At 39.5% G+C, this 24,433-nt stretch overlaps 1 protein-coding gene across 3 annotated transcripts in view; it reads left to right on the top strand.

Moving 5' to 3' along the window:
* Nucleotides 1-24,433, top strand: part of apc2 (APC regulator of WNT signaling pathway 2) — a 37,468-nt gene that overhangs the window by 3,885 nt on the left and 9,150 nt on the right. Inside the window, exons 1-8 of one of the 3 annotated variants that reach the window (XM_079596695.1) lie at nt 1,910-2,036; nt 7,505-7,663; nt 12,582-12,672; nt 15,936-16,200; nt 19,020-19,128; nt 20,679-20,792; nt 21,127-21,219; nt 24,286-24,368. In XM_079596695.1, coding sequence (XP_079452821.1) covers nt 24,315-24,368 — 54 coding nt within the window. In that variant the 5' untranslated portion in view covers nt 1,910-2,036; nt 7,505-7,663; nt 12,582-12,672; ... (3 more) ...; nt 21,127-21,219; nt 24,286-24,314. Of the gene's footprint in view, nt 1-1,909; nt 2,037-7,504; nt 7,664-12,581; nt 12,673-15,935; nt 16,201-19,019; nt 19,129-20,678; nt 20,793-21,126; nt 21,220-24,278; nt 24,369-24,433 lie in introns of those variants that run through there. The other 2 variants (XM_079596693.1, XM_079596694.1) reach the window with 2 other exon arrangements.

Genomic DNA, 24,433 nt, shown 5'->3' with positions numbered 1-24,433 from the left:
ATACAAACTGTCCACAGTACAGCATTACAGTCGGTATAACGTTGTCTCTTAACAAACACATGACCTGCTGGATCAGATATGGTATTCTCAGGCATGGTGCCTTCCTTTGCAGGTGCTGTTTCCTTGGTAACCAGACGGTCTAGAAGTGAATGGTTGTTGTGAGATGTGGTCAGGGAGGGGGGAGGAGGAGTGTAAGCATCCTCCATCTTCTTTGTTCTCATTCCCACTGCTTGTGCCCTAGTTTTGTCCATCGTATCAGAAACCCTCTGCTCAACGCATGTCTGGTTCTAATATTTTACTTTCTTATATGAAAGAAATAATCAGACCACTAGATTATAATAGGGTTTAATAAATAACATGTTAAATTGCTTTATCTAATTAGCTCATCTCTGGTCTGTAAATATAATATAATATAATATAATATAATATAATATAATATAATATAATAAAGATTTCTTGAGTTTGCTAGTCATGTGTTGGGTGCACATAAATGCATTTAACATGTATTTTGGTCATATGGTAGTCATATTCAGTGAGAACAAAAAAAAACACATCGTGCATCCATCACTTGACTAGCAAATGCAAAGAATCTAAGAGACTAACACCATCTTGATACTGAAAGAATGAACAGTCTTGTATTATATTATAGTATATTAGTATAGTAGATTGTTACATTACTTTGTTTCAGTGAGGCTGTTTGCTGACCTTCCCGTCATTTGTGCTGTTAATGTGTTTGCCTGCTTTTGTGTGTTCATGACTGAAGAGCCTCAGGTTCTTGTTATATCACAGTTAGGGAGGACTTTAGGACACAGGCATAGCCGCATGTGTGAGCCACTCACACATTTAAAAAAAGATTTTTTTGCAATTATCTAATTCAAAAGATAATTTCCTATGGCCTTGTGTCATTAAATATATACTGTTTAAAAAGTACAACAGCTTCCTTATTTCTGGTTGTTCTGGTTGTTCTAAACAAAAGCTGCACCATTAGACTATTTTAGGCCCTCAAAAACAAAAATAAAAAACAGCCTGTGTGTTTGTCCTTTATTCCTTTCCCATGTAGTCCAGGGGAGGTGTACTCTACAGATGTAGATCTGAGGATCACAGCACAGTGAGACAAACTGTATGTTTGTGTATCACCTTATGTCTAGTCACAATGCAGAATCAGATGCTGTGATTTTTAGAGCATTCCCTTCTAAAAAGATCAGGGATAGAGTGTTACCATGGCAACTGTCGGGAACTGCTGCCCCGCATTGGCAGCTCACTAACACTCTTTCAGTTATTTTCCTCAAGGGATAGATCTTTGAACAGATTACCCAGCATCCACTGCAGCATATACAGCAGAGCACAGAAAGCTTTTTTTTTTTCTTTTTTTTTTAACAAGGAATCGCCATTTCCTCTCCTGGCATCATTCATTTAAAAGTTATTGAAACACCTCCAGGAGCCAATTAAAATACAGAAACATCTAATGTCTCGGCATGGTGCCCAATTGGTCGTGCATTCAGCCTGATCTGGAACAAGACTAGCCAAATGAAAAAGATGAACCAGCTGTGCTTAAATCCCTGTGGACGGTCACACATGCTTCATCATCAAACATCTCTCCATTCTCCGGTTCTCTCCCCCCTCTCTTTTTATATCTTACCAATCACACGCTTTTAATTTAGGGTTTCCGGTGCTGTCCAGAATAATTCATTCTGTCCAAACCCTGCTGAAATTACAGACAGATACAGTTCACTGTGTCCTCATAATCAAAAAGCAATTGTGTCGAATTCAACCACTGCTCTGGCCACCGTGTTCCCAGAAAATTGGTTTTCTCCATCGATCTGTAAGTCTAAATTTGAATTGATTGATTTTGGGGCTGTGCATGATCTTTACATAATCCAACCTGTCCTTAGATGGACCTCACCCAAGCATACAAAGGCATGTGGTTCTCTAGAGAGGTCTGGTTGAGTGTCCTGGGGTCTGGCCAGCTCTGTTAATGTAGTTTAACGCTGGCTGGAACTGGGATCTGTTCGTCTGGAGAACGCAGCAGTTTGTTTGTGAGTAAATCTTTATTTGTCTAATTGAGGGCTATTAGAGCAGAATTACAGAGACTTCATTTAGACAATTAGAGGATAGTCGTGATTGAAGTGAATGCCTTGGCATTTTATATACGTGCTGCTAAACTATTTGCGCTACAAACCAGTATGTTTATGATTATGATAATAAATAAAAATAACAAGTTATTAAATACCAGTTTGGAATTTCAAGCAGTGAAACTGAGCTTAAATAACTTCTGGTGGCTGACTCCAGAAGCCTCGCACATTCATGTTAAAAATGACTGTGCTGCCGCTTATGTTAAAAATAAGATAGATAAAAATAATTCAGTAGTTTGTGGATATGTTATGTGATGTTTCAATGTTACACTTGTATTGTGTATTAAGTCGTGTTAAGCTGTATAGGGTGTGTTTAAGTATCTTAAGTTGTGTTTGTCGTGGTTGCATACATTAAACAACGTAGGTGAGTATCAAACAAAAAGTCTTTAAGAAATCCAAAATCCAACACAGAACACACAGGAGAAAACAAGAAATACAGTAAATGTACAACCACGGAAAATACAACCACGCTGCCCTCTTGACTCAGATAAACTCCGCCTTTGTTCGTAACCACTCCTCAAGCCCGAGCTTGCACGCTTTGGAACAAGGTATTCGGTGGGCCACAAAAACCCCTGATCAACCCCATGTGACAGTGGAGACGCGACTGGCCCTGGCATGTACTGGCACTCCCGTTTTTGGCCCGACAGTGGAAACGCGGCTATAGAAAAATTTGTTGATTTTCAATGTATATTATGAGAAAATTAAACTGTTTTTTGACCTTTTATGCATGTAAACCTGTTGTAGGAGACCTCCAAAACAAAATTAGGAGCCTTTAAAATAGCATAATAGATGTGTTTGGCTGTTAAGCTGTGTCAGGCCGTTTTATAGTGGTATTATCTGTATCCGGTTGAGGTTATATTATCACACTAGTGTAGACCCCACTTTATGTGTTTATAGATTCAGATGTTTGAGGTCTCCCCTTCCCCCAGCATTTGTTTTCTTCCTCCATACTGTAAATCTGAACTAAGCTACAAACATGAAGTAAAACATAAAATGCGGAAGTGCTTAGGGTATGTGCATGTATATTATCACTGGAGGGACAGGAGGATAGAAAAAGAGGCCGAAAGCAAGGGACGGAGAGAGAGAGTGGGAGAAACAAGAATGTTTAATGTGTTCCTGATCTGGTCTATAGTGGGGGATGGTCAAAAAGGGTTGGAGGAGCTGCTGGCACCAGTCACAGAGAGAATTAACACAGCCGTGAATAATGAAAACCTGTCATATCAACCGCAAGGAAGCTCTCCTCATACAGACAGATGGCTTGGTGATGATTTTTTGGAACTTGGTCATCCACAAGCTTAAAGGCAGACTTAGCTTTCATTGTATATTCCAGACATGGGTTGGTATAATATGGTACACAAAATTCAGTATTTGATTTTTGAGGTTGAATGTAAATTAATGTCAAGTCAAATTTATCTGAATAGCGCTTTTCACAATACACAGTTTCAGCTTTACAGAAAATCATGATGTTAATGTTTATAGCATCTCAATATCTTCATGTTGCATTACAGCTTCCTGGTTAAAAGCATGGCACACCATTTATCTTACACTGTTTGAATCACTGTTGGACAGTGTTGCTTCCTAAAAAATAGCCATTTGTAAAAAAAAAATATATATAATGTATTTCTAGATCCAATGTTATAAATATCATTTGTTATTTTAGGCTTTATCTTAGTTTTCTCTTTAATAGTAGACAATCTGTCTGGAAGCCCCACATGAAATACATTCAGGCATGGCCAGGCCAGGCCTCCTTCAAGTGATCACTGATTAAATATGAAATAGGTCTAAAGTAAACTTGACAGATGATTACTTAACCTTTGGGGCATTAGCTGCCAGCAGTATGAAATGTTTCTGAGAGGTCATGACCCCTGACTACACCTCAGCAATCAGAGAGGGTTTTTGGCTTGTGGGTCATTTATTTACATTCCTGCAAGTGCTTCTGTGGAGGGGAAGAAGGCAAACATTTGTATTTCCTTCATATGTCCTTCCTGTCTGATTTTAATTTGTATAAGGGGCAAAAGAAAAAAAAGAAAGAAACATTTTCTAGCTGTTTCAAAGTGCTCCGTTTTTGGATTGTTATCTGGTCCTAGCTGGTCCAAATTGGCTGACATTGTTGATTAGCTGAAGTGACAGATGATTTACCTACATTAAACCTGGTAGACCATCTTGATCAAGGTGATTAGAACTGATAGGCTGGTCATGGGTAGGTGTGTACACTGAAAAAAAAATACTTTGACCAATAAAATTTTTTTTCTCACATCTTGATTTAAAATTTATTTGAAATTTTTATTTCCCAAAAAAACAAAAACATTTAATGAAAATATTATGTAATATAAAAATGTCAGTAAGGTATTTAATCAATGTACTATCTTTAGACATTTTTGTTGTTGTTGCTTTTTTACAACTTAATTTCATCATAAACAAAAGCTAAATTAGCGATAAAATGAGAAAGCAGAAAGTAGAATTTTCAGAATAAAACTAAAAACATTTTATATACAGCGCTTAATTTAATGTACTTACTATAAATAAGACTTTAAAGAGTTAGTTTATTCCGATGTCTTAAAATGTGCCCTATATTTTCAGGTATGTAACTAAAAAGACTTTTTCCGAATTAAATGTTTCAGATTACGCATGTAACCATGGTTCCCTGAGAAGGGGGAATGAGACACTGTGTACCCTAGAGGACACATTTGGGAATGCCTTTAGCATGACCAGTGTCTGAAGCACGTGTGAAAACATGATAATGAACTTTACATTTGCCAGTGACAGCCTATAACATACTACTGTTGCAACTATGATTATAAAAGGGGCAACTGTAGAACACGTCATCAACTTCTTTGTCTGAAGGAGATGTGTACAGGAATACCTGAAGCATGGCAAGGAGATGCAGTGTCTCGTTCCACTTCTCAGGGAACCTCACCGGCTAACATTAAAGTCAAAGACTCAAAGAAGTCCCCATCCCTGAGGTACACACCAGTAACTGTCATGACAAATTCACTACAGCCAAAGCCCAAGCTGCATACCCTATCAGAGAAAGTCCGGGCTTAAGCCCTCCCGCCCAGGGCTGAGTCAAAAAAGATACTCAACCCATGGGCAGAGCTCAAGTATTCCTGAGAATACTTTAAGAGAATGTCTTCACTGAATGGAGCACATAATTGTTGTCTAGTTGGAGCTTGGGGAGCGGAGGTCTCAGCAGGATAACTCTATAGCGAGAGTAGGCCTAGCAATGTTCCAGTTTAAGTGCCGTAGACAAGGAGGCTCACAGAAAGCCTAGCAACTTAGCCCCTGGCTGAGCTCATGGGACGGAGGCCTCAGCACCTCCTACACCTGTCAAGGAGGCTATACAAAATAGGACCAGCAGCTTGACACAATATCGGATGGAGCTCAGGGGAGTGGAGGTCTCAAACAAAATTACTCTTTATAGCGAGAGGAGGCCTAACAACGTTCCCAACCCAGGAGTACCAAGAAGGCTCAATGAGAGCCTGTAGCTCAGTAGCACAACCGAGCCGAAATTTAAGGTAATTGACCTTATGATCTCTCTGCCTCAGCGTGGAGATCAAAGGAGAAACAAAAGGCTCAATAAAAATTGTTATAGTAATAACTACTACATTCTTTCTGACTCTTCTTTAGAATTAGATACAACATGAGGAACCCAAAAAAGGAAAAGTTCTTGTTCGACGACTCTTGTGCTCTGCCTGCAACACCCGCACTCAACCCCGCCTAGCGCAATGGTGACCGCGGGACCCGAACTGTGGATTGCAAGCTCCTTACCTGTCTCTTGTAGCCAGTTTCGCGAATGCACATCCATTCACCAAGGCATATAACCCAAATGCACGTCCCACATCCCTCAAAAATAAGGATGGTGCTTTACATTGAGAAATCCTCACAATGCACGCATTCAGCTCTCTCAAGAACTATACGCGCAAGCTCCTTACCCATGCCAAAGAACTCACAGTCGTGTGTGCCCTCAGATTTCAGGAATTTTTAACAAGGAGGCACACGCATATTGAAACGCTTGGCAGAGTGTTTCTTCATTATCCTGAAGACAAAGAAGGGGATGACGTGTTCTACGGGTGCCCCTTTTATACTCAAGGTCGCACCAGTAGTACGTCACTGACTGCCGCAGGCCAATGTCAAGTTCATTGTTGTGTTTTCTCATGTGCTTCAGACACCATTACCCAAAGTGTCCTCTAGGGGTGGTGCGAGTTCCCATTCCTAAGGGAACCCACATTCATTTCTGTAGTCAGTAAAGCTATCTTGTGAAAATATTATTTAAACAAAATTGTTTCTATTTTTTTCTTATGGAAAGTGCTATTTGCTTTTAGACAAACTGAACAAAACAGGGTTAAACCAGAAAACATGATTAGACCCATATAAAATATCACCTTTAAATAAATGACACAATTGTTTCCCATTTTTTTATGTACTGTACAGCAGGCAATATAATGAAAATCCTCCACCCTTTCATGGCTTGAAAATCTTTCTTAAAAAGCAATGTTCCATTCAAACAGTTAAAGTCAGGCTTTTTAAGGACAGAATATGTCCAACTGGTATATTTAATTATAAACGTGCCAATCAGGCAATAGGTAGATTTAGGGTAGGTTAGTTTGCCACTTTAAGAACTTTACGAAAGGTCTTTACTCACTTTATAAAAGGTAGGCTATTTGACCAAACGTTAAAATGATTACAACACGTGGGACTTTTTCAATTATTTCCACTATAGAGCTAATGTAGGCAAGGCAAGGCAAGGCAAGTTTATTTATATAGCACATTTCATACACAGTGGTAATTCAAAGTGCTTTACATAGAAGAAATTAAAATAATTACATAGATAATAAAATAAATAAGAATAATTAAACACAGTTTAGAAAATAAAATACAGTGCAAACAGTCGGACGAACAGTGGCACAGTGCTCATTCAGTAAATGCAAAGCTAAACAGTGGTAATTCAAAGTGCTTTACATAGAAGAAATTAAAATAATCAAAAGAAATAAGAATAATTAAAACCGTGTCTGAGATGGAAGTGATTGAGCAGGTTTGCGGTGCCACTGGACCTACAATCCAGGGACGTCCTCTGCTGGGGTGGTGTCTCACACCAGTATTGCCCAATGGGCCCCCACAGAGCACGTTTCACTTTTGCTGTTTTAAACAAACAGCGAACCTCTATACTCTATGTAGAACCAACACTAATACTAAATGTTCCGAAAACTATTGACAACCTTAAGCAGGTATGACTTACTTTTTCAACATTGTTCTCCAAGGATGCTGCAATGTATGGTTAACTGTAAACCAACTGTATGCACTGAATTCATCATGAACCTAGAGATATGATTATGAGTGCATCAACTTTGACCCCTGCCCTCTGACTTTCTCAGGGATCCAATTGAGTGATGATGTCATACCCAACGGCCTCCTATGACCAGCTGGTGCGGCAGGTGGAGGATCTTCGTAAGGAGAACTCTCACCTGCGCCGTGAGCTTCAGGACAACTCACACCACCTATCCAAGCTGGAGAATGAAACCTCTGACATGAAGGTGAGTGAAGCTCAGAATATCTCTAAATTATTAAACTGACAGCCTTGGCTCCACAAGGGGGCTTGGTCTGACCAATTATGAACATGGCCTGTAAATTTGAGTCAGGTACTAGAGCTTTGATTCTGGATGTGTTGGATCTGCTTCTGACTTTACATAACATATCATAAAACTGAAACTGTTACACAGCGCCATGGTAATGTTTGAGAATGATGCACATAATGGTGCAGAGTGTGTGGACCATTAGTGGCACAGAGTGTGTGGACCATTAGTGGCACCAAACTTTGTTTGGAAAATCAAAAGTTTTGAAAGTGTTTTTTTTTTTCCTTTGGATATATATATTATTATTTTTTTACCCATTGTAAAACAGTCTAAACTTCAAAAAATATTTGTGACTCAAGTTTATTTATTTGGAATATTGTCTGTTCAGTATTTGTGATTATTGATATGTTCTATAAGAAATATAAGATGTTGTATAATACTGTTGGTCATGTAGAGCAGTGTGTTGTAGATCTGTTTGGCGAGAGCGAGTCTCTATTGCATGCATTTGTATCACTCATGACCTACTTTCCACAAAATATCTGGAGATTCTAATGATGAATGTCCAGCATTTCTGAGCTAAATTATGTCTGAGAACATTTTAAATCACTGTTGCCCATTACAGCTCTCAGTTGAGCAAAAAAAGCAACCATTAGACCATGGAGCTTATTTTATTATTGACCCTGAGTCTTAAATTGCAGAATGATTGATGTATTACATGAGAGTGATGTCGGTTCAGCTTTCGAGTTCCAGTAAAACGGGAGTGTCTTTTTCCTCCTATCATATTCATTTTAAGCGATTCTGCGCATGAAATCACACCAACAAACCACATAAATCCACTGAAGATAGCATTGGAATTCATCAGATGAAGAAATACTCTTAAGAGGTTGTGTGTAGGTTAAATATTGTAATATTTAGTAGAATAAGTATCAAGTCATAATAAATCATTGACTTTTATAAAATGGCAGTAACAGCTATTTGATAAAATACATAATTGTCAAACAAATAGTAACATTCATTATTAACAATAATCAGAATATACAATTATTTTGCCATGTCTATTTGTCTTTAGACTATTTACATTTGCCAAGCAAATATTAATAGGATGTATAGCTTGAGGAATTTAAGAATACAATTTTGGAAACGTAAGGGATGAAGAGAGGACTCAGAGATGCAGAGAAAATTGGCTTTTATTTGACAATAAAACAAAACAAACAAAAACTACCTCGTGGGGGAAAACAGGACTGGCAGCTGGACAAGGCAAGACTGAACAAGGTAAACAGCATCAGGCAGGGCAGGACACGAAAAGTTAATAACAACAACAAACTGGCACATGACTGCAAACACAAGGACAATAAATTATGTTTTATTAACAAAGTTCGAGAGGAACGTATTCAAATTATCCATCCAATCATCACGTCATTCCAACCTGCTGTCAACAATCAGTAATCAACATGTCTACCCAATCAGCAAAATGAGTGGAGGCCTATATATACACAGTCGACTCACCTACAGTATGTCCCTCAACAGTTTTTAGCATTTTGCCCCGCCCTACCTTCCTAACTTGTCCGAATTGAGCTCTTCCCGTCCGATGAAGAATCTTTCATCCTTGAGGAATCTTTGCTGCAAACCTCTGGTGTTATCTCGCGGCCAAGCAAACGGGTCCCAGCAAGCCGAGATGCCAATGCCTACCCTCGCCACCGCGGGCAGAAACATCCGCGATCTCCTTCCGTGTATTTCTCTAATCCGGCCCACTCATTATTTCCTGCCATAGAGAAATGGACAATAAGACCTGTCGAGCACAAAGCCCGCGTCTCGGGCAATGCCGCCCTCTTCCCACTCACACACTCAACTCATTGAGAGCACAGCTCAAACCCTTCTCGTTTTCTGTCCCTGGTTGAATATGGCATCGCTTCAGTCGCTAAATCACGCTAAATCTGGAAACGCATCGTGATAGGGGGAATATGCGTTTTTCTGTACAAGTGATTTGCCGTTCTAACTAACGGCAGAACAGAAGAACGCTGTCCTTGTGGCTTTTAACACACACGTACAAAAAGTAGCTTGCACATTACGTGCAGATCGCATGAACAGTCGCACACAAAATCATTAAGAACTTATTGTTAACGCTGTCCTGCGATGTATCAACAAAATTGCATGGAAACTAAAAGTTATAGCATATATCTATTTCTATTTTGAAGTAATTTTGTAATTTGATTGTAGCTAATCACAAACATATCTGATGAGCGCGTGAACACAATGGCTAATCAGAGGTGTTTACAATTCAGCTCAAAAGTGCTCAAAGCTTCACAATTTAAAAATGTCAATACCGACTTGGTACCGAAGTCGGTATTTTTTGACAACTTTAAGACAAACACATGGAGGATGAATGTCTGAATCCCAACACAGAACCAAAACCAAACTAGACCAAAGTGCCGGGATCCGAATACCATGCACACAAAACTCACATGACAGAAGAGCATATGGCCAGAGTGACAACAGGAGTGTTAGAGCTTTGGCACCAAATCAAGAATAAACCGACCGAAGTGACAGAACCCTGACATTTTTCAAAATATCTTCTTTTGTTTTCTGTAGAAGAAAGACAGAGCTTAAAGGCCCTGGTATACTTTAAGCAGAATCGAAGAATGAACTGATGTGATGCAATTTCGAACAAAATCAGGCCAAAAAGAAATTAATTTAAAGTTTGTTGGGAGTTCAAAACAGCTTGCCAAAGCAAACTTTTCTGGAACTCCCAACTCCACAATAAACGCTTTCGTACTACTATTGGTCCATGACAATAACGTAATCAGTTGGTGTGCGCTAAGGCTCTGCCTTCTTTTACGTGGAAATCTTCTCCGGTTGATTTCTTCTGTTCATTCCATCGAGTTCAGACGTCCACGAGTGAAAACATGAACACACTGGAGAGCAGCTTTATAGTAGGAAATTAAGTTGTACTTCTGATGAAATGAGACACTGACACTGTTTTTCATGTTAAATACTGTAAAGCTGATTGCTTTATAAATAAAGTTTTTTATATATTACGTGCTAAAATAATAATAATAATCTGTTACATTTATATAGCACTTTTTCTGGGACCTCATAGCGCTTCACATATGGGAGGGGGAATCTCCTCAATCACCACCAATGTGCAGCATCCACCCAAGGGGGTAATCCAGCACTTAGATAGCGTACCTTCCATGGGGGCAGCCATTGGCTAGCAAGCCATCACCTGCTGTTAGCATTCCATTGACTAACATTCATTTTGATGTCACTTTGACAGCGAATAACTTTACATCTGAGGCATTTAAAGACTTCATTTGTCCATTATTTATTTCAAAAGAAACACAACAATGTATAAAAGGCTCCATTACCTTGTATCTTACGTTATGGCCCCGTAGAAGCCGTTTTTGTAAAAATAGGCTAACGATTGCGTCATAACTCACGTGACTCTCTGTCGCACAGTAGAGATATTACCGTATAGACAGGAGGAGAAGCTCGCAGGCAATCGGGGGGACGTAGAGGCCCATAGAGAGTGATAAAGTTGCTCCTGCTGCTGGCTCATGGACAGCTCCTACTTACGCTCTCCGTCTCTGCAAGATTCGGAAGGGAATGATTCAGATTTCTCTTGGCACAGCTACTAGAAGACTTACAGGTTGTTCACGCCACATCTAGGTCGTCAAGCTCAGTTTGAGACTGCGTGGTACGCTCAGCCATCAGGAAGTGAATGCTTCTAATTGACTTCACTTTTCTCCGTTGTAGTCTATGGGGTCACTGTGTCCATTTCTTTTACTGTCTATGCATCCACCTGGATGATGCAACGGCAGCCATATTGCGCCAGAACGCCCACCACACACCAGCTTACTGGTGGAGAGGAGACAGTGATTAAGCCAATCAGTATATGAAGATGATTAGGAGGCCATGATGAACAGAGGCCAAGGGGCAAATTTGCCCTGGATGTCGGGGTTACACCCCTACTCTTTTTCAAAGGACATCCTGGGATTTTTAATGACCACAGAGAGTCAAGACCTCGGTTTAACGTTTCATCCGAAGGACAGTGCTCTGTGACAGTATAGTGTCCCCGTCACTACACTGGGGTGTTAGGACCCACACAGACCACAGGGTGAGCACCCCCTGCTGGCCTCACTAACACCTCTACCAGCAGCAAGCTGGTTTTCTCATGAGGTCTCCCATCCAGATACTAACCAGGCAGCCAGGCTTAGCCCTGCTTAGCTTCAGTCTTGGGCTACAGGGTGATATGGCTGCTGGCAAATAAATAAATAAATAAACGCGATGCTCTTACAAACATGGCCACGTTGCAATGATCGGTTGCTTTCTTAACTCCTGTGCACAAATTGCTTTATGTAGGTTTATTTTGTTATCGAGAGGAAAGCACACAGCACATATTGACATATCTAAAAGTCGCTTTTAGAAACATCTAGATGTTTGTATATCGCTGGTGACGTAACGGAAAAGAAGTATATCTGGGCCCTTTAAGAAGGTCATGAGATTAAGTAAATTATGACAGAATTTTCATCTTTGGGTGAACCTTTATCCATCTTAAAAATACAGCTGATTCATTGATTGAAACGGATTCAACAACTGCTTTCATGAGATTATAGGTGATACATATTCAATATCCCATGATTCACTGTGGCCCACATGCGTAATCCTTGCCAAAGATTTTCAATCTCTATGTCTGTTCTCTACTCAAACAGAGCTGATGCATGCATTATAAAGATGAGGCCATCCGGTTACTCAAAATGAGAGAAGAGTCTCTTTTTACTTTAAAATATAGATGTTAGTTTTCGCCAAACTGGACTCCACAGGCAAACAATGACTGCTCATTTATGTATTTATTTGTTAATTTTTTATTTTGCTATAATAGGAGGTTCTGAGGCAGCTGCAAAGTAAACTGGAGCAGGAAGCCGGAACTCTTGCCTCTTCAGGCAGAACTGATGTACTGGACCAGCTCAAAGGTACTGGAGGACATTTATACACTTCTCTTCATTGCTGTCATCTCAAATTTGCCGGAAGTTTGTCAGGGTTTTCCCAGCCTACAATATCACAGAATTATACAGGAATTGATTTTTACATTTGATTTGGTCTAATTATTACTTTGACGTTGGTCAAATTTAATTTGAAGTTAGTCTGTTACACAAATCATACTAAAAAATAAAAATGTCTTTGTTGAACAAAATGGGTTAAATAATTAGTTAATGCTTTTTTGGTGGCAATAAACCTCCACCAAACATGTCCTGTAAATGCTGATCAGAACTTCACAACAGTCAAGAGGAATTCTGCAACATTCCTCTAAACGATTTCAGTTGTACACAGTTCTTGGGATTTCTAATGTGAATCTCTCGAGGTCATGCCACATAATCTCAGTCAAGGTTTATTTTCTCCTATTGAAGCCATTATGTTAGTGATTTTGTTTTGGGTCACTGAGGATGTATTCAATAAAGACATGAAAATGTACAACTGTTCATGTTATTATTATTTCTTAATTTAAACAGACTGTATTTGTCTGTTATTGCAGCTTAGTTAAATAACTGATCAAATTATACATTTCTGCAGAAATCGATTGACATTATAAGAGTTCACATACAGTACTTTTCCCTACAACTGCATACAGACAGAGAACTGGTTCTGATTCAGATCTGTTTATATATATATATATATTTATATCCAACATTGTGGATATATATGAGGTGTACAGCCCATGTAATTTTTTTCTTAAGGAAAACGTCTCGGGTTACGACTTAGTACTGTATAATCCTAGGGGTGTCAAAATTAATCGTTTCTACGGTGCATCGCGATGCAGACGAGGACGATACGGTTTCGGTTCAGTAATAGCCGATAACCGGTTATAATGGACTGACGCATTTCTGACGTCAGCACCGCGTGCTAGTCGCGGCATACAATGGTGAAACGCCAGAGCGTGCAATAAAAAAAGGCTCCAATCACTTTAAAAGCCGACATTTGGGCACATTTCGGCTTTTATCAACAACACGGTAAGCCCGACCTTGACAAGACACACGCTGTGTGCAAATCATGTCACGCAAAAATAAAATATGCAGGGGGTAACGTTAATACCACCAACATGACAAACCCCGGGTTTCGCCACCTGTTAACAACACTGGAGCCGTGATATAAGCTCCCTCTCGCAGCCACTTTTCAGAAAAAGTTATCCCGGAACTCTACCTCGAAACCAAAGCCCAGGTAATGGCATCAATGAGCCAAGCTCATCGAGTTGCAATAACGTGATTCCTGGACTTTGGTCGCGACAGAGTCGTATGTGAATATAACGGCACATTACATTAGCGATGACTGGAAGATTTTGTCTCAGGTGCTGCAAACGAGAGCCGTTTATGAGTCTCACACGGCTGCTCATCTGGCAGAGCTACTGTCTCATGTCATGGATGAATGGCAGCTATCACATAAGGATGTAGTGCTTGTAACAGATAATGCGTCGGACATGATCGCTGCAGCTCAATTCGGAACATTCCCTCACGTAAAATGCTTCGCACATACGCTGAATCTGGCATCCCAGCGCGCGCGCTCCAGGCTTTTGGGCAGAATCCGACGAGTTTTATTTGATGTTTGATACATTCAAGAAGCGTGTTTTCAGGTAAAATTAAAGGTTCAGTTCATATATCTGACTGCTTGTATTTATTGACAAAATTGTATACATGTGAAGCAAAATTGAAAAATAAGGATGCAGTGCATCATCAATGCATCGTGATGCACCGAGATAATCGAATCGAACTGAATCGATGACTTGATAATCGTAATCGAACCGAACCGTGAGACCAGTGTAGGTTCACACCTCTAATAAAGACCAGCAATCGTATTGGCCGGCGACAGCCATGACCAACCTGGAGACATGGCGACGAGATAGTCGTAACCCGAGATGTTTCCTTTCGAAAGGGAACTCGCACTGCATCCTGAGACACTTTGGGGAATGAATTACCAATGCTGCCATGCTGAGGGGATGTTTGCCAATCATGGCTGTGAAAAGCACAAAACACATTTAACTCAGAGTTAAATCCCCCTACGGGTACGCACCAGGCTGTCAGTTGCACTACCCCCTACGGCCACTGTGATTTCACATTGAGGACTTGACCTAGAGCCAGCTCAAAGGACTGGGCACCACCACCCAACTTAGAGGGGGGTTCCTTTAAGGGAGTATGGCCCAGACCCTACGGGCCCTAGCCTTCTACTTTCAGGGGGACCAGCGTCAACCCCCATACCAGGGGGGCTATCATGCTTTACCAGCTGAAGCCAACAACCTGTTTTATTTGAAGAATGAACCTGACCACAGTCTCTAACCAGAGACAGATAGCTCCTTCCCAAGGAGCTATGGGGAGCGGAGGCCTCTGCAGGATGACTCTCAAAGAAGAGGAGGCTTGCCCACACTCACACCTATGTGGTCTCTAGTGTTTTCTCTTATAATGTGGGAAACAGCTCAGCTCAGATATGCACAACACAGAGCTCAGGGAGCAAGGGGTCTAGAGAACAACCCTCTGTCATTGAGAGAGGCCTCTTCTTTAACTCTTCCTGCAAAGCTGTTTGCATGGAGCTCTGAGGGATGGAGGCCTCAGCAGGATGACTCTCAAGGAAGAGGAGGCCTGCCATACTCACACCAGAGAGGTTCTAGTGTTTCTTCTTACCATGTGGAAAACAGCTAAGCTTAGACATACCCAACACAGGCCTATTTTCTAGCTCTACCTGCAAAGATGAAGCTGTTTGCATGGAGGCCTCAGCAGGATGACTCTTGAAGAAGAGGAGGCCTGTCACAAGTAGTAACTAATTGTAAAGAGGAAGAGATGATTGGTTCATATGTGCTCTGCACTGAAGTTTAAACTGGAGCTGCTACAGCGATATGTCACACCACATTAAGGAGCGCTTAAACAACAATTATTTTGCTATTATTGTATAGTAGGTATGCTACAAATAATGTTTGTTGTAAAGTTTTGTTCACACATGTCCAGAAAACAGATGAAGATGAAGATCGATTAATATCGAAGTTGTACAAAATTGTCAAATCAGCCCTATCAGAGACAGTAAAATATTTAGATATTGTTTCCTGTACCACTCTTTTCAACGTAAGCTACTACTGAATACAGCACTGAAGCAAAATACATTTATTTTAGCTTACTAATTTGTACAAATCCACAAGTACTAAACGAAAACTATAAAAAGACCAGCAAAAAAAAAACTTTGCCATTTTTTTTTACAGAGCTGCATATGGATTTGACCAACTACTATGAGCTCAAGTACCAACCTCACAACCTGCGTGTGTTTCCGGAGACAATGGCTAGCCAGGTAGGGGAGGGCGAGGAGAGACTGAGCCTCAGCAGAGCCAGGAGTCCCGTCTGCCCACCGTCCCGCCAGACTTCATCTGCATCTGGAGAAGGCACAGCCATGCACCCCGGACACCCTCATCAGGCAATTGGAGAAGGCCGTGTCACAGCCCAGCACTTAGAGGAACTCTGTAAAGAGAGGTGAGATCATCACATCTAAAGATTCATCATCTGTCTGGTTTAACCAAAAGGTTATTTTCCTTAGAGGGCTTTAAAAGCCAGTGGCATTTAGTTTAGGTCAAGATTATTCTTGAACATAAGTTAAATAAAGAGAAAGACATTTCAATTGCATATACACTCACTGGCCACTTTAATAGGTACACATTGGTATTTTGACCCACTTTTGCCTTCAGAATTCTTTGTGACATAGATTCAACAAGTTATTTGAAATATTCCTCCGAGATGTTGGTCAATATTAGCCTGACTACGTCAGACTTTCTACTTCCGCTAATTTCATTTCACTCCTGTAGTTAGTCTGAGATAGCGGCCTATCTTTCAGTTTTCCACCGGCCTTCGGACGGCCGGGCCAATCAACGAACAGAGGGCGGGCTGAGAGCCGTGACGTAGACGCTAAGCGCAGAGTTTTACATTGTAGGTTAGAGAAATCGAAAACCGAAACGAGACACGGGATGCAATTCGCTCTGTTATGGTGAACCAGTGCCGCCGCTCCCACCACGCGCTGTGCGTAGGGCACCAAGAGCTGAAGGGGCACCAAAAAATTGCGTTCCGGGAGTCTCCCGCATATTGATAGCGGCTCACTGACGCCCGCGAATTAACGTTAAGTTACTTAAAACCTCCTGAATCTAGAGCGATCGCGCCCGCGAGACAGAGACTGTGCTCCAAACCGCGTAGCGCGTGCACGACAGAGAGAGCAAGAGACCGCGCGCGTGCCTCATGAAGCTTCTCGGGGTAGAGGGCATCATAAAGGAATTATGCTTAGGGCACCAAAATGGCTAGCAGCGGCACTGGCTGTGTTTAAAATATCTAATCCTAAATTTGAGAGTTGGCTACAAATATTTTCTTGTTTCACTCTGTCAAAAATAAGTTTAGAGGCCGTGATTGTACCGTGGATGCGTAGATTAACTTCGCATAATCTGCAAAAGTCGTTTACAGCCATGTTCACTCCGGTATTTCGCTCGCATCATCATGTGTTTACAGCAGGTTTACAGTGGAAGTTCGAGATTTGAGTTCGATGCATGATGTCTGTGGTTCGATGCGGCTGTACAGGCGCATAACATACGTCCTAACTAAACTTATCTGATTGGCTTACGGGTAACCAATGATTTTAAACTTCAGACAAGCGCCCCCTAGCGAGAGAGAAAACACTTCTCTATTATGCCATTCCAGACTCTGTCTACGAAGCAAAGTGAAGTAGCAGAGTCTGGTATTACCAGGCTAGGTCGATATGCCATTGCTGCAGATTTGTCAGCTGTACCAAATCACATCACATCCCAACGGTACTCTATTGGATTGAGATCTGGTGACTGTAGAGGCCATCTGGGTATAGTTAACTAATTGTCATGTTCAAGAAACAAGTTTGAGATGATTTGAGCTTTGTGACATGGTGCGTTATCCTGCAAAAAGGGAGCAGCATGACCCGTTGATTTAAGACAAGATAGATCAATGCTTTAATGTTGTTTATGCCAAATTCTGGACCTTCCACCTGAATGTCACAGCAGAAATAGCATAATCCAATCTTCTATTGTCCAGTTTTGGTAAGACATAGTTTTCTGCTCTTTGCTGACAGTAGCAGCCAGTGTGGAAGCCAGTGCCCATCATTCTGCTCAAACCAGTCTGGTCATTCTCCTCTGACCTCTGGCATCAACAAGGCATTTTTACCCACATAACTGGCTCTCACTGGATATTTTCTGTTTTTCAGATCTGCTCGTTCTGAAATACTCAGACCAGCCCGTGTGGCACCAACAAAGTCACTTAAATCACCTTTATTCCTCATTCTGAAGCTCAGTTTGAACTTCAGCAGATCATCTTGACCATTGCTGCATCCCAATTCAGATACTATCCATCCTAAATAGTATTTGAAATTAGAATTAATGTGTCCCAAATCATAGTATGCTGAAATGTGTATTCCAAAAATACCCAGATGGTCTACTTTTCCCAGTTAGAATCCAAAGTGCAGATCATATTGCTTACAACCCTTTGCGTGTTGAACGAGGATTAATTTAGAACTACAAACTCGTATTAACGGTATTTAAAAACAACAAACATGGCGGACGTGCGAGTCTGATGGTTTGAGTGATTAATTATCAGTATCTAACCTGATGAAAATATATTTATTCAATGTTTTTCACATTATATTTAATCTGCAACAGCATTGTGAACTTTTGTAATGATACGTTTTGAATGCATCATTATGCAAATTGCAAACACGTGAGGAGAGTCCTCCAAATAAAAGAGCAGATGGCAGATCAACGTGCTACTACATTTCTCTCCAAAACAGTAGAAAATTCAATAAAATTTAACTGTGACAAGATATCGATGACGCAATTATGATGAAGTAATTTGTCCTAAAACTTGCCTATTCTTCTGATACACACTCAAAGGTATGTACTTTTTCTTCACAAAAACAGTTCATACTTTTAGGGCACATGTCTACATGCCTAAATGCTTTGAGTGCTGTCATGTGATTGGCTGATTAGATATGCATATTAAGGAGCAGTTGAACAGGTGTACCTAATAAAGTGAGTAACTTCTAAAATACTCGGGGAAGGAGCAAACAACAAAGTTTAAATGCCCAATGTATTTTCCAAATGTTTTATAAATTAAAAAAAAAAAGCAAGAACATGAATTTCAGTTCAACTAATTCAACATCCTGTGAGCTATGGCCTATTCCATTTAAATGCACACTCATGAAAGTGATTCAGTTCTTAAATTCTGAATTCTTCCCAACCCTGGTTGAGTACAGTCATTTCAGATTTTAGTAAGTGTTTTGTGTGTTGTAGGTCTATGTTGCTGAGTGAAATAGAAAAAGAGGAGAGTGAGCGACGATGGTATTACTCACAGCTGCAGGGTTTGTCTCAGAGACTGTCTGAACTGCCACGACTCGATACGGTAAGCAACCTAAACAACTTCCACCCCGTTTGCTCACTGATAGGACTGTGTGCATCTGTAGCCAATAATGAGGTCACCTGGTTTTGCTGCTAATGACCACAGACTGTCCTAAATGTAGATTTTTTTGAGTCAGGTAATGCCCTTGTCTAGTTTGAAATAATTATATGATTCTTAGAGGGCTACGTAGTTCAGCCCAAAATGAACATTTTGATTGTACATATTGTAGTAATAACAGTAAATTATGCATAATTACGTGCAACTAACCTTAAACCAAATCCTTAATCTAGCCCTAATTATATAGTAAGTACATGTTGTTAATTAATACATTACTCAGTAGTTACATTTGGTTACACTGTAACAAGGACACCCCAAAATAAAGTATAACTGAAAGCTCACTAACATGACTTTCCAAACCAGTCTTTTTTCCATTTAAAGGTACAATATGTAAAATATTTGCATTAAAATATTCCCAAATCACAAGGCCAGTGTTATATATTTTGTTAAGTTGATTACTTACAATATACCAAATGTTTACAACATTTTGAAATCGTGAGAAAATTGCGATTTTAACCAAGGAAAGGTCAATGGTGAGGTGGGAGTAGCCAGTCAATGGCGTCATATCCGCGTCACCCTCGGTTTCCGCTCGTACTGCGTGGAGTCCTGGACAAATGCGGAAGTTGTAGTTGTAGCTGTAGCTTCTATCAAGCAACAAACGTTAGCTTGTTTCGCGCAGTCGTTATGGAACACAATTATTCTTTACCGATTGCAGCCGGTTCTGTCGACAAAGACAAGTCCCATAAACGTACGGGTCATTTTTATATATTCCAAATGTAGCATTCGGTAATAGTTATGTTTACGTAAGGAAAGTATTATTGCTTTAGGTTTGTGTTTAGTTTGTTGACATTGTTTATCACGTCTGGTGTTTATGGCCATGTAAATAAATATAACATGTGTTATACATAAAGATTAATCTGTCTTTTGGCAAATGATGTGGGTATGTTCAAATGTACTTTTAAAAAAACTGCGCAGCGTTATCACAACAATGAATTCGACGAATACAGTAACATCTATGATAACCAATTTAGTATTAAACCTTACTTTTCTTGCGGTTAATTCATTTGATTAAAATAAAAGCATGTCATTAAACGCAACATTTATAAAAATAGAACTTTACCTAATCCATGAACATGATTTTTCGATTCCCGTCTGACTGATTTACATCCACGGTGGAGTTAAAAACGACAGTTCCCATCATTCCACGCTCCTTCACATCGTCATCAAGCTACACTATTGTTGTTGTTTGGAACGTAGCGCCCTCTAGCGGCAGAAAATCTTGCATATTGTACCTTTAATACAAAAGGGGAAGTTCATCAGCAGTATGTTTATGCAGCTATTTTTTATCAAATAAAAGCTTTTTATAGAATATAATTTATAGATTAGTTTCAGCCTGTAATATTCTTTCATGTCTCTATAAATGTGTTCTTGTTCTTTAAATGCTGAACATGGTATGTGTGCAGTACATTATCTGTGCACTTTTCTGTGCTTCACAGTTCTCCTTGCAGGTGGATTTCATCCGTCAGCAGCTAGAGTTTGAAGCTCAGCAATTGCGTTCCGTGATGGAGGAGCGTTTCGGGACCAGTGACGAGATGGTGCAGAGAACACAAGTAAGAACAGATTATAGATTAAATGCCACATTTTCATCTACAAAGATCCAGCTGTAAATCCAGCTTAAGTGTCACGTGTCAGTCACAACTGGGTTACGCTTTTATCAACTGCAAATCTATCACTCACGGTGTCTCCAACCAGGCTTCTAAAACCTCCCTAACCAGCAATACACCCTTGATCAACCAGCTTTATCAGAAAACCATGTTGGATGAACTGTCTAAACTCTGTAGCAGAGATAACATGGTGTATGAAAATGAGCCTTCAAAGTATTGCTAAGCATTAGAATGTTGCAGAAATTGTATCATTAATCACTGCATGTGTTTCTGCGTACAGATCCGTGTTGCTCGGTTGGAGCAGCTGGAGAAAGTGCTTCATGAGGCCCAGAGCTCGCGTGGTCAAGAGAAGAGTGCTCTACCAGAGACGCAGGTGACACTTACAAACCTGTCCTCCATTTGAGCCTGAATTACAAAATTCCTTAAATTATTAATGATATGCCACTCATATATATATAATTGTTCAAAAATACTTTAAAAAAGCAAATGATACAGACAATAAAGAGAGCTCTTCTACGATAAAGTTTTTACTTTCTGAAATACAATTAATGTTTTCAGTGTTAATACAATTCAGATAATAAAATATATGTCCGGATATTTAAATATATAAAAAGTATTATTTTAAAGGCTGAAATTACTGAAGAAAAAAAAATTCAAATCAAAGTTTAGGAGGTATAACTGACATGCAACCATGTTTTTTTTATGCATAAAACAGTGTCCCAGGTATTAAATATCACAGCAATTGTTCTGAGAAAGTTATATTGATATTGTAATAGAAGGAAATCCAAGGCACTCTTCTTTGGAAATATATAAAAAGCCTTTATTAGATTGGCTATTTCATAGTAGAAAATTTAAAAAACATGGGGGAAAAAACAACCCACACGTAGCGGCACAATTGGCTGATTGTGCCGCTACGCGTGGGTTGTTTTTTCCCCCATGTTTTTTAAATTTTCTACTATGAAATAGCCAATCTAATAAAGGCTTTTTATATATTTCCAAAGAAGAGTGCCTTGGATTTCCTTCTATTACATTTTGTTGAATTCCCAACCCCAAAGAGCACCTTCAAAAAATTTCCTTATGTTGAACTCCTTGAGCACCCTGGACATTTTTTCTTTTTGAATTATATTGATATTGATTTTAAATATTTAATACAGTATATGTAGTAGTGACACCCCCTGACATTGACACTAGAAATCTTAAAAATGTTTTTCATCATTTTCTATGAACTTTAACAACAATAATAATTTGTAATTTATAATAGTTTAGTGAAGACAGGAACTGGTCAGGGTCACACTCATTATTGATAGAAAGAAATGGCACTTTGATGGTTTAATTCTGGTGAATTATTTGGTCAAATTAAAATGATACAAATGCGTTTCTCCAGTTTTTTTTATCTCTCAATAGTGGCATTTTCACAGAACAATTTATAGATGCTGTAAACTACCGAGGGTTTGCCATTACCAGGGGCAACACAAAACCACAGTAAACAATGTTGACTGAACCAGCATGCTGGAAAAGTCACATTAAAAATGTGACAATAAGGGCACACAGGTAATGGATTGAGGTTGTAAAAAGGAATAACTAAATGACATGCCACCTTATATTATATTACAGAGCTAAAAGTAAAAGTTGCCAGTAGTTGCTTATAATAAAGAAATTATAAATTGCAATTAGCATTCATTTGTCTAAAAATAATTATTAAGAAATGTATGTGGTTTCCACTGCATGACTGCTCTGCTACATAAAATATTCTATTTAATATTTATGGCAATTAAATACAATTTGTAATTCAGTGTTTAACTGATGGAAATGTGACATCGTTTTTATATTATTCTGCAATGGCTACTCAGCTCATGAAAAACGAAGGTGTTATTCTTCTAGGATTTTCCTGTTTTTACTGCACAGCTGCACTGCCAAATCTCACCTGGCCCTGTCTCACAGAACAGGCTGGCACTGATTGTTGCTATGCAAAAAAACAGGGTTTGCCCTTTGCAAGCTGTCTCCTATTGGCTGCTCAGTAACTAGGATGCTTGGGCAAGTGTGACGCTGTAATATAGAGCATAGCTCTCTGGGACTAAGGGATTCCCACCGCAGCACAGTCATATGTCTGCTCAATACTGCACCAGACTGACAATGAGCTCTTGAGAACTACGTACTTTAATGATGCTGAGAAATCTAAAACGATAAAGTCAGGATATAATGAAATCTGCTGTACAATGTTGCCAATCTTGCCATGTGTGCAATGAGTAAAGCTGTTTTTAAGGGACTTACACTACACTTTTCAACTCATTCTACATGTTTTACTATTTTGCACATTTTAGAATAATAGTAGTCATCAAAACCATGAATTTATGTGTAAGTATGTGGATTATGCAGTGACCAAAATGGTTCAGCATATCAAACCTATATGCTAAGAAACAATTGTAATGAGGTTATTTGGGAAGAAGGAGGCGGGAACCGGCGAACGTTTTAACACTTTAATTATGAATAAACACAAAACTAAAGTAAAAGCGGCAGCCCCTCATGGACGACTGCCGCACACACATAAACAAAACATAACATAATGTCCAGGCCTGGTCCTCTCTCGTCCTTCACTGTCGTAGCTCCTCCTTTTATGCTTCCGAAGCTCCTCCGTGAGAAATGCGAGACGGGTACAGGTGACGCTCATTAGCAATCACACCAACGGCCTAGCACCGTTCTCGCTCCCTCTTTGACACAACAATATTTGAATTGTTTAAACAATAAAAATAAATTTTTGTCTAAATTACAGCTTTGGGATGGTTTTTAAACTTTATTGAAGGAGTTCACATGTATTTTTGAATCATGGTAGCCGCTTTGCCTACTGTCAAATAAAATAATAATAATAAATGAAAATGTTCATTTTGTAAATGAATTCACATGTTCACAATTAATGATTGTATTTAAGCACAATAAAGCTTATTTTAAGTATTTAAGCATTTAGGTAAAACTAGTTTAACTGAATACTACTTGCATTAAAATCTACAAATTGTATTCTGAAAACTCTAGAAGATTTGAGCTATATCTGTATCCTTGTATGTAGTCTAGTTGTCTAGGGATTGTATTTGTAGCACTGGTGCCAAACGTTGCCATAGTGATGGGTTTGAGCATGCAAGAATGAATCAAGTGCTTTGCCACTGGTGGTGATTCACTCTCCACATGCAGATGGTGTGCAAATGCTCCATCAAACAGAAACTTATTTTAAACAGGCAAAAAAATGTGATTATTATAGCTTCAAAGGGTATTTGGTACTTTATTTTGAAGAATATACACCCTCTCAATATGGGTAGATCAGTCTTACTATAGCACATATTTACTTACCGCATTCATATTTATTAAAGCAGCAAAGTCAGACATATAAACCAAATGTACAAAATTTAAACAAATAATAAACCATACTCTCTGTGTACACAGAACACAGAGTGTCTCTCAAAAACATCTGCCCATGACATGGATACTGGAAATGCTGGTGCTTTGGAGGCTTCTGGAGAAACAGGGAGCAAAGTAAGACCCTTGTTGTGTTTTATTTATTTATTTTTAATCAAAAACATCACAGAAGATTCATTAGG

Source organism: Phoxinus phoxinus (assembly GCF_949152265.1).
Source record: "Phoxinus phoxinus genome assembly, chromosome: 22".
NCBI classification, from domain to species: Eukaryota; Metazoa; Chordata; class Actinopteri; order Cypriniformes; family Leuciscidae; genus Phoxinus; species Phoxinus phoxinus.
This window is presented reverse-complemented; position numbering and strand designations above follow the sequence as displayed.